We start from the raw sequence: 12,251 nt of genomic DNA, 5'->3' as shown, positions 1-12,251 counted from the left end.
TCGGGCTGGAGCAGGGACAGGTACAGGACCTGGGGGTCGGGCTGGAGCAGGGACAGGGACAGGACCTGGGGGTCGGACTGGAGCAGGGACAGGTACAGGACCTGGGGGTCGGACTGGAGCAGGGACAGGTACAGGACCTGGGGGTCGGGCTGGAGCAGGGACAGGTACAGGACCTGGGGGTCGGGCTGGAGCAGGGACAGGACAGGGGGGGTCGGGCTGGAGCAGGGACAGGTACGACCTGGGGGTCGGGCTGGAGCAGGGAACAGGTGGGACCTGGGGGTCGGGCTGGAGCAGGGACAGGTACAGGACCTGGGGGTCAGGCTGGGGCAGGGACAGGGACAGGACCTGGGGGTCGGGCTGGAGCAGGGACAGGTACAGGACCTGGGGGGGCTGGAGGGACGGGCAGGAGCAGGGACAGGACCTGGGGGTCGGGCTGGAGCAGGGACAGGTACAGGACCTGGGGGTCGGGCTGGAGCAGGGACAGGGACAGGACCTGGGGGTCGGACTGGAGCAGGGACAGCTACAGGACCTGGGGGTCGGGCTGGAGCAGGGACAGGACCTGGGGGTCGGGCTGGAGCAGGGACAGGGACAGGACCTGGGGTGGGTCGGACTGGAGCAGGGACAGGTACAGGACCTGGGGGTCGGACTGGAGCAGGGACAGGTACAGGACCTGGGGGTCGGGCTGGAGCAGGGACAGGACCTGGGGGTCGGGCTGGAGCAGGGAGAGGTACAGGACTGGGGGTCGGGCTGGAGCAGGGACAGGTACAGGACCTGGGGGTCGGACTGGAGCAGGGACAGGTACAGGACCTGGGGGTCGGGCTGGAGCAGGGACAGGTACAGGGGGTCCTGGGGGGACAGGTCAGGACTGGAGGTCAGGGACAGGTACAGGACCTGGGGGTCGGGCTGGAGCAGGGACAGGGACAGGACCTGGGGGTCGGGCTGGAGCAGGGACAGGTACAGGACCTGGGGGTCGGGCTGGAGCAGGGACAGGTACAGGACCTGGGGGTCGGGCTGGAGCAGGGACAGGTACAGGACCTGGGGTCGGGCTGGAGCAGGGACAGGTACAGGACCTGGGGGTCGGGCTGGAGCAGGGACAGGAGGACCTGGGGGTCGGGCTGGAGCAGGGACAGGTACAGGACCTGGGGGTCGGGCTGGAGCAGGGACAGGACCTGGGGGTCGGGCTGGAGCAGGGACAGGTACAGGACCTGGGGGTCGGGCTGGAGCAGGGACAGGGGACCTGGGGGTCGGGCTGGAGCAGGGACAGGTACAGGATCTGGGGGTCGGGCTGGAGCAGGGACAGGGACAGGACCTGGGGGTCGGGCTGGAGCAGGGACAGGACAGGACCTGGGGTCGGGCTGGAGCAGGGACAGGACCTGGGGGTCGGGCTGGAGCAGGGACAGGTACAGGACCTGGGGGTCGGGCTGGAGCAGGGACAGGTACAGGACCTGGGGGTCGGGCTGGAGCAGGGACAGGTACAGGACCTGGGGGTCGGACTGGAGCAGGGACAGGTACAGGACCTGGGGGTCAGTCAGACTGGAGCAGGGACAGGGACAGGACCTGGGGGTCGGGCTGGAGCAGGGACAGGTACAGGACCTGGGGGTCGGGCTGGAGCAGGGACAGGGACAGGACCTGGGGGTCAGACTGGAGCAGGGACAGGTGCAGGACTGGGGGGACAGGGGACTGGAGGTCAGGGACAGGTACAGGACCTGGGGGTCGGGCTGGAGCAGGGACAGGTACAGGACCTGGGGGTCGGGCTGGAGCAGGGACAGGTACAGGACCTGGGGGTCGGGCTGGAGCAGGGACAGGACCTGGGGGTCGGGCTGGGGTCGGGCTGCAGGGACAGGTACAGGACCTGGGGGTCGGGCTGGAGCAGGGACAGGGACAGGACCTGGGGGTCGGGCTGGAGCAGGGACAGGTACAGGACCTGGGGGGGACAGGTACGGGGGGTCTGGAGCAGGGACAGGGACAGGACCTGGGGGTCGGGCTGGAGCAGGGACAGGTACAGGACCTGGGGTCGGGCTGGAGCAGGGACAGGGACAGGACCTGGGGTCGGGACTGGAGCAGGGACAGGTACAGGACCTGGGGGTCGGGCTGGAGCAGGGACAGGTACAGGACCTGGGGGTCGGGCTGGAGCAGGGACAGGTACAGGACCTGGGGTCGGGCTGGAGCAGGGACAGGGACAGGACCTGGGGTCTGGCTGGAGCAGGGACAGGTACAGGACCTGGGGTCGGACTGGAGCAGGGACAGGTACAGGACCTGGGGGTCGGGCTGGAGCAGGGACAGGGACAGGACCTGGGGGTCGGACTGGAGCAGGGACAGGTACAGGACCTGGGGGTCGGGCTGGAGCAGGGACAGGGACAGGACCTGGGGGTCGGGCTGGAGCAGGGACAGGTACAGGACCTGGGGGTCGGGCTGGAGCAGGGACAGGTACAGGACCTGGGGGTCGGACTGGAGCAGGGACAGGTACAGGACCTGGGGTCGGGCTGGAGCAGGGACAGGTACAGGACAGGGGTCGGGCTGGAGCAGGGACAGGACCTGGGGGTCGGGCTGGAGCAGGGACAGGTACAGGACCTGGGGGTTCGGGCTGGAGCAGGGACAGGACCTGGGGGTCGGGCTGGAGCAGGGACAGGTACAGGACCTGGGGGTCGGCTGGAGCAGGGACAGGGACAGGACCTGGGGGTCGGACTGGAGCAGGGACAGGTACAGGACCTGGGGGTCGGGCTGGAGCAGGGACAGGGACCTGGGGTCGGGGAGCAGGGACAGGTACAGGACCTGGGGGGTCGGACCTGGGGTCGGGCTGGAGCAGGGACAGGTACAGGACCTGGGGGTCGGGCTGGAGCAGGGACAGGTACAGGACCTGGGGGTCGGGCTGGAGCAGGGACAGGTACAGGACCTGGGGGTCGGGCTGGAGCAGGGACTGGAGCAGGGACAGGTACAGGACCTGGGGGTCGGGCTGGAGCAGGGACAGGGACAGGACCTGGGGGTCGGACTGGAGCAGGGACAGGTACAGGACCTGGGGGGGCTGGAGCAGGGACTGGAGCAGGGACAGGGACAGGACCTGGGGGTCGGGCTGGAGCAGGGACAGGTACAGGACCTGGGGGTCGGACTGGAGCAGGGACAGGTACAGGACCTGGGGGTCGGACTGGAGCAGGGACAGGTACAGGACCTGGGGGTCGGGCTGGAGCAGGGACAGGTACAGGATCTGGGGGTCGGGCTGGAGCAGGGACAGGTACAGGACCTGGGGGTCGGGCTGGAGCAGGGACAGGTACAGGACCTGGGGCTGGAGCGGGACTGGGGGTCGGACTGGAGCAGGGACAGGTACAGGACCTGGGGGTCGGGCTGGAGCAGGGACAGGTACAGGACCTGGGGGTCGGGCTGGAGCAGGGACAGGTACAGGACCTGGGGGTCGGGCTGGAGCAGGGACAGGTACAGGACCTGGGGGTCGGGCTGGAGCAGGGACAGGTACAGGACCTGGGGGAGCAGGGACAGGTCAGGACCTGGGGGTCTGGAGCAGGGACAGGTACAGGACCTGGGGGTCGGGCTGGAGCAGGGACAGGTACAGGACCTGGGGTCGGACTGGAGCAGGGACAGGTACAGGACCTGGGGGTCGGGCTGGAGCAGGGACAGGTACAGGACCTGGGGGTCGGGCTGGAGCAGGGACAGGCAGGATCTGGGGGTCAGGCTGGAGCAGGGACAGGTACAGGACCTGGGGGTCGGGCTGGAGCAGGGACAGGTACAGGACCTGGGGGTCGGGCTGGAGCAGGGACAGGTACAGGACCTGGGGGTCGGGTACAGGACTGGGGCAGGGACAGGGACAGGACCTGGGGTCGGACTGGAGCAGGGACAGGTACAGGACCTGGGGGGGCTCGGGCTGGAGCAGGGACAGGAACAGGACCTGGGGGTCGGACTGGAGCAGGGACAGGTACAGGACCTGGGGGTCGGGCTGGAGCAGGGACAGGTACAGGACTGGGGGTCGGGCTGGAGCAGGGACAGGACCTGGGGGTCGGGCTGGAGCAGGGACAGGTACAGGACCTGGGGGTCGGGCTGGAGCAGGGACAGGACCTGGGGGTCAGGGACAGGACCTGGGGGTCAGGACTGGTGCAGGGACAGGACCTGGGGGTCAGGCTGGAGCAGGGACAGGACCTGGGGGTCAGACTGGAGCAGGGACAGTACCTGGGGGTCAGACTGGAGCAGGGACAGCTGCAGGATCTGGGGGTCGGACTGGAACAGGGACAGGTACAGGACCTGGGGGTCGGGCTGGAGCAGGGACAGGGACCTGGGGGTCAGCAGGGACAGGTACAGGACATGGGGGTCGGGCTGGAGCAGGGACAGGACCTGGGGGTCGGGCTGGAGCAGGGACAGGTACAGGACCTGGGGGTCGGGCTGGAGCAGGGACAGGGACAGGACCTGGGGGTCGGACTGGAGCAGGGACAGGTACAGGATCTGGGGGTCGGGCTGGAGCAGGGCAGGACCTGGGGGTCGGGCTGGAGCAGGGACAGGTACAGGACCTGGGGGTCGGGCTGGAGCAGGGACAGGGACAGGACCTGGGGTCGGACTGGAGCAGGGACAGGTACAGGACCTGGGGGTCGGACTGGAGCAGGGACAGGTACAGGACCTGGGGGTCGGACTGGAGCAGGGACAGGTACAGGACCTGGGGGTCGGGCTGGAGCAGGGACAGGTACAGGACCTGGGGGTCGGCCTGGAGCAGGGACAGGTACAGGACCTGGGGGTCGGACTGGAGCAGGGACAGGTACAGGACCTGGGGGTCGGGCTGGAGCAGGGACAGGGACAGGACCTGGGGGTCGGACTGGAGCAGGGACAGGTACAGGACCTGGGGGTCGGGCTGGAGCAGGGACAGGGACAGGACCTGGGGGTCGGGCTGGAGCAGGGACAGGTACAGGACCTGGGGGTCGGACTGGAGCAGGGACAGGGACAGGACCTGGGGGTCGGACTGGAGCAGGGACAGGTACAGGACCTGGGGTCGGGCTGGAGCAGGGACAGGTACAGGATCTGGGGGGGCGGGCTGGAGCAGGGACAGGACCTGGGGGTCGGGCTGGAGCAGGGACAGGTACAGGACCTGGGGGTCGGGCTGGAGCAGGGACAGGATCTGGGGGTCGGGTTGGAGCAGGAACAGGTACAGGACCTGGGGGTCGGCCTGGAGCAGGGACAGGGACAGGACCTGGGGGTCGGACTGGAGCAGGGACAGGTACAGGGGGGTCGGGCTGGAGCAGGGACAGGTACAGGACCTGGGGGTCGGGCTGGAGCAGGGACAGGACCTGGGGGTCGGGCTGGAGCAGGGACAGGTACAGGACCTGGGGGTCGGGCTGGAGCAGGGACAGGTACAGGACCTGGGGGTCGGACTGGAGCAGGGACAGGTACAGGACCTGGGGGTCGGGCTGGAGCAGGGACAGGGACAGGACCTGGGGGTCGGACTGGAGCAGGGACAGGTACAGGACCTGGGGGTCGGGCTGGAGCAGGGACAGGACAGGACCTGGGGGTCGGGCTGGAGCAGGGACAGGTACAGGACCTGGGGTCGGACTGGAGCAGGGACAGGACCTGGGGTCCTGGGGGTGGGGGTCGGACTGGAGCAGGGACAGGTACAGGACCTGGGGTCGGGCTGGAGCAGGGACAGGTACAGGACCTGGGGGTCGGGCTGGAGCAGGGACAGGTACAGGACCTGGGGGTCGGGCTGGAGCAGGGACAGGACCTGGGGGTCCTGGGGGGACAGGTCGGGACTGGGGCAGGGACAGGTACAGGACCTGGGGGTCGGGCGGAGCAGGGACAGGTACAGGACCTGGGGCTCGGGCTGGAGCAGGGACAGGTACAGGACCTGGGGGTCGGGCTGGAGCAGGGACAGGTACAGGACCTGGGGGTCGGGCTGGAGCAGGGACAGGTACAGGACCTGGGGGTCGGACTGGAGCAGGGACAGGTACAGGACCTGGGGGTCGGGCTGGAGCAGGGACAGGTACAGGACCTGGGGGTTGGACTGGAGCAGGGACAGGTACAGGACCTGGGGTCGGGCTGGAGCAGGGACAGGTACAGGACCTGGGGGTCGGGCTGGAGCAGGACCTGGGGGTCGGGCTGGGACAGGGGGACCTGGGGGTCTGGAGCAGGGAGAGGTACAGGACCTGGGGGGCTCGGGCTGGAGCAGGGACAGGTACAGGACCTGGGGACCTGGGGTCGGGCTCGGACTGGAGCAGGGACAGGTACAGGACCTGGGGGTCGGGCTGGAGCAGGGACAGGAACAGGACCTGGGGGTCGGACTGGAGCAGGGACAGGTACAGGACCTGGGGGTCGGGCTGGAGCAGGGACAGGGACAGGACCTGGGGGTCGGACTGGAGCAGGGACAGGTACAGGACCTGGGGGTCGGGCTGGAGCAGGGACAGGGACAGGACCTGGGGGTCGGACTGGAGCAGGGACAGGTACAGGACCTGGGGGTCGGGCTGGAGCAGGGACAGGGACAGGACCTGGGGGTCGGGCTGGAGCAGGGACAGGTACAGGACCTGGGGGTCGGGCTGGAGCAGGGACAGGTACAGGACCTGGGGGTCGGACTGGAGCAGGGACAGGTACATGACCTGTGGGTCGGGCAGGAGTAGGGACAGGTACAGGATCTGGGGGTCGGGCTGGAGCAGGGACAGGACCTGGGGGTCGGGCTGGAGCAGGGACAGGTACAGGACCTGGAGGTTGGGCTGGAGCAGGGACAGGATCTGGGGGTCGGGTTGGAGCAGGAACAGGTACAGGACCTGGGGGTCGGCCTGGAGCAGGACAGGGACAGGACCTGGGGGTCGGACTGGAGCAGGGACATGTACAGTACCTGGGGGTCGGGCTGGAGCAGGGACAGGTACAGGACCTGGGGGTCGGGCTGGAGCAGGGACAGTACCTGGGGGTCGGGCTGGAGCAGGGACAGGTACAGGACCTGGGGGTCTGGCTGGAGCAGGGACAGGTACAGGACCTGGGGGTCGGACTGGAGCAGGGACAGGTACAGGACCTGGGGGTCGGGCTGGAGCAGGGACAGGGACAGGACCTGGGGGTCGGACTGGAGCAGGGACAGGTACAGGACCTGGGGGGGCTGGGCTGGAGCAGGGACAGTGGACAGGACCTGGGGACCTGGGGGTCGAACTGGAGCAGGGACAGGTACAGGACCTGGGGTCGGACTGGAGCAGGGACAGGTACAGGACCTGGGGGTCGGACTGGAGCAGGGACAGGTACATGACCTGTGGGTCGGGCAGGAGCAGGGACAGGTACAGGATCTGGGGGTCGGGCTGGAGCAGGGACAGGTACAGGACCTGGGGGTCGGGCTGGAGCAGGGACAGGTACAGGACCTGGGGCTCGGACTGGAGCAGGGACAGGTAAAGGACCTGGGGGTCGGGCTGGAGCAGGGACAGGTACAGGACCTGGGGGTCGGGCTGGAGCAGGGACAGGTACAGGATCTGGGGGTCGGGCTGGAGCAGGGACAGGTACAGGACCTGGGGGTCGGGCTGGAGCAGGGACAGGTACAGGACCTGGGGCTCGGACTGGAGCAGGGACAGGTACAGGACCTGGGGGTCGGGCTGGAGCAGGGACAGGTACAGGACCTGGGGGTCGGGCTGGAGCAGGGACAGGTACAGGACCTGGGGGTCGGGCTGGAGCAGGGACAGGTACAGGACCTGGGGTCGGGCTGGAGCAGGGACAGCTGCAGGACCTGGGGGTCAGGCTGGAGCAGGGAGAGGTACAGGACCTGGGGGTCGGGCTGGAGCAGGGACAGGTACAGGACCTGGGGGTCGGACTGGAGCAGGGACAGGTACAGGACCTGGGGGTCGGGCTGGAGCAGGGACAGGAACAGGACCTGGGGGTCGGACTGGAGCAGGGACAGGTACAGGACCTGGGGGTCGGGCTGGAGCAGGGACAGGACAGGACCTGGGGGTCGGACTGGAGCAGGGACAGGTACAGGACCTGGGGGAGCAGGGACAGGTACAGACCTGGGCTGGAGCAGGGACAGGTACAGGACCTGGGGGTCGGGCTGGAGCAGGGAGGACAGGGACAGGTACAGGACCTGGGGGTCGGGCTGGAGCAGGGGCTGGACAGGGACAGGACCTGGGGGTCGGGCTGGAGCAGGGACAGGACCTGGGGGTCAGACTGGAGCAGGGACAGGACCTGGGGGTCAGACTGGTGCAGGGACAGGACCTGGGGGTCAGACTGGAGCAGGGACAGGACCTGGGGGTCAGACTGGAGCAGGGACAGTACCTGGGGGTCAGACTGGAGCAGGGACAGGGACAGGACCTGGGGGTCTACTGGAGCAGGGACAGGACCTGGGGGTCAGACTGGAGCAGGGACAGTACCTGGGGGTCTACTGGAGCAGGGACAGGGACAGGACCTGGGGGTCTACTGGAGCAGGGACCTGGGGGTCAGACTGGAGCAGGGACAGGGACAGGACCTGGGGGTCTACTGGAGCAGGGACCTGGGGGTCAGACTGGAGCAGGGACAGGGACAGGACCTGGGGGTCTAGGAGCAGGGACAGGGACAGGACCTGGGGGTCTACTGGAGCAGGGACAGTACCTGGGGGTCAGACTGGAGCAGGGACAGGGACAGGACCTGGGGTCAGACTGGTGCAGGGACAGGGACAGGACCTGGGGTTCTACTGGAGCAGGGACAGGACCTGGGGGGACTGGAGCAGGGACAGTACCTGGGGGTCTACTGGAGCAGGGACAGGACCTGGGGGTCTACTGGAGCAGGGACAGGGACAGGACCTGGGGGTCAGACTGGAGCAGGGACAGGGACAGGACCTGGGGGTCTACTGGAGCAGGGACAGGGACAGGACCTGGGGGTCAGACTGGAGCAGGGACAGGACCTGGGGGTCAGACTGGAGCAGGGACAGGACCTGGGGGTCAGACTGGAGCAGGGACAGGACCTGGGGGTCTACTGGAGCAGGGACAGGACCTGGGGGTCTACTGGAGCAGGGACAGGACCTGGGGGTCTACTGGAGCAGGGACAGGATTGAAACACTCACACGCTGTTCCACCTCTAAACTGAACCCTGTTGTGTTTTACAGACTGGGGTTGAAGCGGGATGCCAGCCATGCCAGGCAGGTGTGTGTGGCCAGGGTGAGTGCCACCCAACCGGTCAGAGAGGCTTCTCCTGTACCTGCCACCCTGGGTGGACCGGAGACCGTTGTCAGGACCAGGTCAACAACCCCTGTGATGGGAACAAGTCAGTGGACTGGGGATGGGGGTGAGGGTGAGGGGAGGATGGACAGGGATGGGTGTGAGGGGTGAGGGGAGGATGGAGAGGGATGGGTGTGAGGGGTGAGGGGAGGATGGAGAGGGATGGGGATGGGGGTGAGGGGTGAGGGGAGGATGGAGAGGGATGGGGATGGGGGTGAGGGGTGAGGGGAGGATGGAGAGGGATGGGGGTGACGGGTGAGGGGGAGGTGGGGATGGTGGTGAGGGGTGAGGGTGAGGTGAGGATGGAGAGGGATGGGGGTGAGGGTGAGGCGAGGATGGAGAGGGATGGGGTGAGGGGTGAGGGTGAGGCGAGGATGGAGAGGAATGAGTGAGGGGGAGGATTGAGAGAGATGGGGGTGAGGGGGTGGAGAGGGATGGGGTGAGGGGGTGGAGAGGGATGGGGGTGAGGGGGAGGATGGAGAGGGATGGGGTGAGGGGGCGGGTGGAGAGGGATGGGGGTGAGGGGAGGTTGGAGAGGGATGGGGGTGAGGGGGGGATGGAGAGGAGAGGGAATGAGTGAGGGGAGGGGGTTGGAGAGGGATGATGGGGGTGAGGGGGGTGGAGAGGGATGTGGGTGAGGGGGTGGAGAGGGATGTGGGTGAGGGATTTCGATCCATTTAAATTGTATTTCTCCTCCCCATCTCTCTCTCTCTCTCTGTCCTCCCTCCCTCATCTCTCTCTCCGTCCTCTCCCTCCCCTTCTCCCTCCCCCTCCTCTCTCTCCCTCTCCCCCATCTCTCTCTCTCTCTGCCCTCTCCCTCCCCCCTCTCTCCCTCCCCCCATCTCTCCCTCCCCCTTCTCTCTCTCTCTCTCCGTCCTCTCCCTCCCCCATCTCTCTCTCTCCATCCTCTCCCTCCCCCCCATCTCTCTCGCCGTCCTCTCCCTCCCCCCTCCTCTCTCTCCCTCCCCCATCTCTCCCTCCACCTTCCTGCAGGTGTATCCATGGTTCATGTCTTCCTATCAATTCCTACTCCTACTCCTGTCGCTGCCAGCCAGGATTCCTCGGGGTGCTGTGTGACGAGGCAGACCAGGAAGTGCTGGACCCCTGTCAGCTGACCAGGTGTAAACATGGGAAATGTAGGCTGTCTGGCCTGGGCAAGGCCTACTGTCAATGTAACCCAGGATACATGGGGGACGCCTGCGACAGAGGTGAGGGAGGGAGGGAGGGAGGGGGGGGGGGGGTCTCTACATCGGTCTCATCTGGCCACTGTCTGTCCATCTGTCTGTCTGTTCTAACTCTCTGCTGTCTGTCTGTTAGTGTTTTAACTGTCTGTCTGCTCTAACTCTCTGCTGTCTGTCTGTTAGTGTTTTAACCCTGTCTGTCTGCTCTAACTCTCTGCTGTCTGTCTGTTAGTGTTTTAACCCTGTCTGTCTGCTCTAACTCTCTGCTGTCTGTCTGCTCTAACTCTCTGCTGTCTGTCTGCTCTAACTCTCTGCTGTCTGTCTGCCCCAGCCTCCTCTGATCCACCGCCCCCCGGCAGAGGGGTCACCCAGGTGAGAATCTCAGGGTCAGAGGTCAGAGGTCAGCCCTCTCTGCCCCGCCACCCCCTCTCCTTAACCCATCCTCCTCCACAGCCAATCACATTGGAGACCATGCTCCTCCACAGCCAATCACATTGGAGACCTTCCATTCCACATGAGCTTGTATAAACCTCAGCCACCCGCATCCTCTGCTCTCTCCTTTCACTCTTCCTTCCTTCCTTCATTCCTTCCTTCCTTCCTTCCTTCCTCCATCAATCCACACCTCTCATCCCTCTCTCTCTCCCTCCCTCCCTCCATCCATCCATCCATCCATCCACACCTCCTCTCATCTCTCTCCCTGTCATCTATTCCTCTAACTACCGCCCCTCTCTTTCTAAACCCTTCTTCTCTCTCTCTCTCTCTCAGCCCTTCTCTCTCTCTCTCTCTCTCTCAGCCCTTCTCTCTCTCTATCTCTTTCTCTCTCTCTCAGCCCTTCTTCTCTCTCTCTAAGCCTCTCTCTCTCTCTCTCTCTCTCTCAGCCTATCTCTCTCTCTCTCTCTCTCAGCCCTTCTCTCTCTCTCCCTTCTCTCTCTCTCTCTCTCTCTCTCTCTTCTCTCTCTCTAAACCCTTCTTCTCTCTCTTCCCCTGTAGAGGTGGTCTGTCGAGGGGAACGGCTCCGAGCTGTCTACCAGCTCCAGAGGGGCTATTCGGCGTGTGAAACCCAGGAGAAGGTCTCCCGTCTAGAGTGCCGTGGCTCCTGTCCGGAGGGGGCTGAAGGGGGGGGCGGGAGCGGCTGCTGCTCCCCTTTACGTTCCAAACGCAGGAAATACACCTTCCACTGCACCGACGGCTCCTCCTTCGTACAGGAAGTGGAGAAGGTGGTGAAGTGCGGCTGTACAAAGTGTCCTCCCTCGTAAAACGTCCCCCCTTTACCCTAGGATGAAAGGTTCCCCCTCCTGTTCCTGCTACTGTCTCTCTCTGGAAGGAAACCCATCCCTCTCTCCTCCTCCGACCTCATCCCCCTCTCCTCCTCCTCCTCCGACCTCATCTCCTCCTCCAACCTCATCCCCCGCTCCTCCTCCGACCTCATCCTCCTCCTCCGACCTCATCCTCCTCCGACCTTATCCCCCTCCCCCTCTCCTCCTCCGACCTCATCCCCCTCTCCTCCTCCTCTGACCTCATCCCCTTGTCCTCCTCCGACCTCATCCCCCTCTCCTCCTCCTCCTCCGACCTCATCCCCTTGTCCTCCTCCGACCTCATCCCCTCTCCTCCTCCGACCTCATCCCCCTCTCCTCCTCCGACCTCACCCCCCCTCCCCTTCTCCTTATCCAACCTTATCCCCCTCTCCTCCTCCGACCTCATCCTCCTCATCACCCTCTCCTCCTCCTCCACCGACCTCATCCCCTTCTCATCCCCCTCTCTCCTCCTCCGACCTCAACCCCTCCCCTTCTCCTTATCCAACCTCATCCCCTTCTCCTTATCCGACCTCATCCCCTTCTCCTCCTCTGACCTCATCCCCCTCTCCTCTTCCTCCTCCGACCTCATCCTCCTCTCCTCCTCCGACCTCATCCCCCTCTCCTCATCCCCTTTT

At 66.2% G+C, this 12,251-nt stretch overlaps 1 protein-coding gene across 1 annotated transcript in view; it reads left to right on the top strand.

The window, feature by feature from the left end:
• Nucleotides 1-11,751, top strand: part of slit2 (slit homolog 2 (Drosophila)) — a gene marked incomplete at its 5' end in the record, with an annotated part of 104,222 nt that extends 92,471 nt beyond the window's left edge. Inside the window, 3 exon segments of the mRNA XM_042315932.1 lie at nt 9,029-9,186; nt 10,134-10,348; nt 11,312-11,751. Coding sequence (XP_042171866.1) covers nt 9,029-9,186; nt 10,134-10,348; nt 11,312-11,577 — 639 coding nt within the window.
• Nucleotides 11,752-12,251: the final 500 nt, after the last annotated feature.

The sequence above is a fragment of the Oncorhynchus tshawytscha genome, unplaced genomic scaffold (assembly GCF_018296145.1).
Source record: "Oncorhynchus tshawytscha isolate Ot180627B unplaced genomic scaffold, Otsh_v2.0 Un_scaffold_14120_pilon_pilon, whole genome shotgun sequence".
NCBI classification, from domain to species: Eukaryota; Metazoa; Chordata; class Actinopteri; order Salmoniformes; family Salmonidae; genus Oncorhynchus; species Oncorhynchus tshawytscha.
This window is presented reverse-complemented; position numbering and strand designations above follow the sequence as displayed.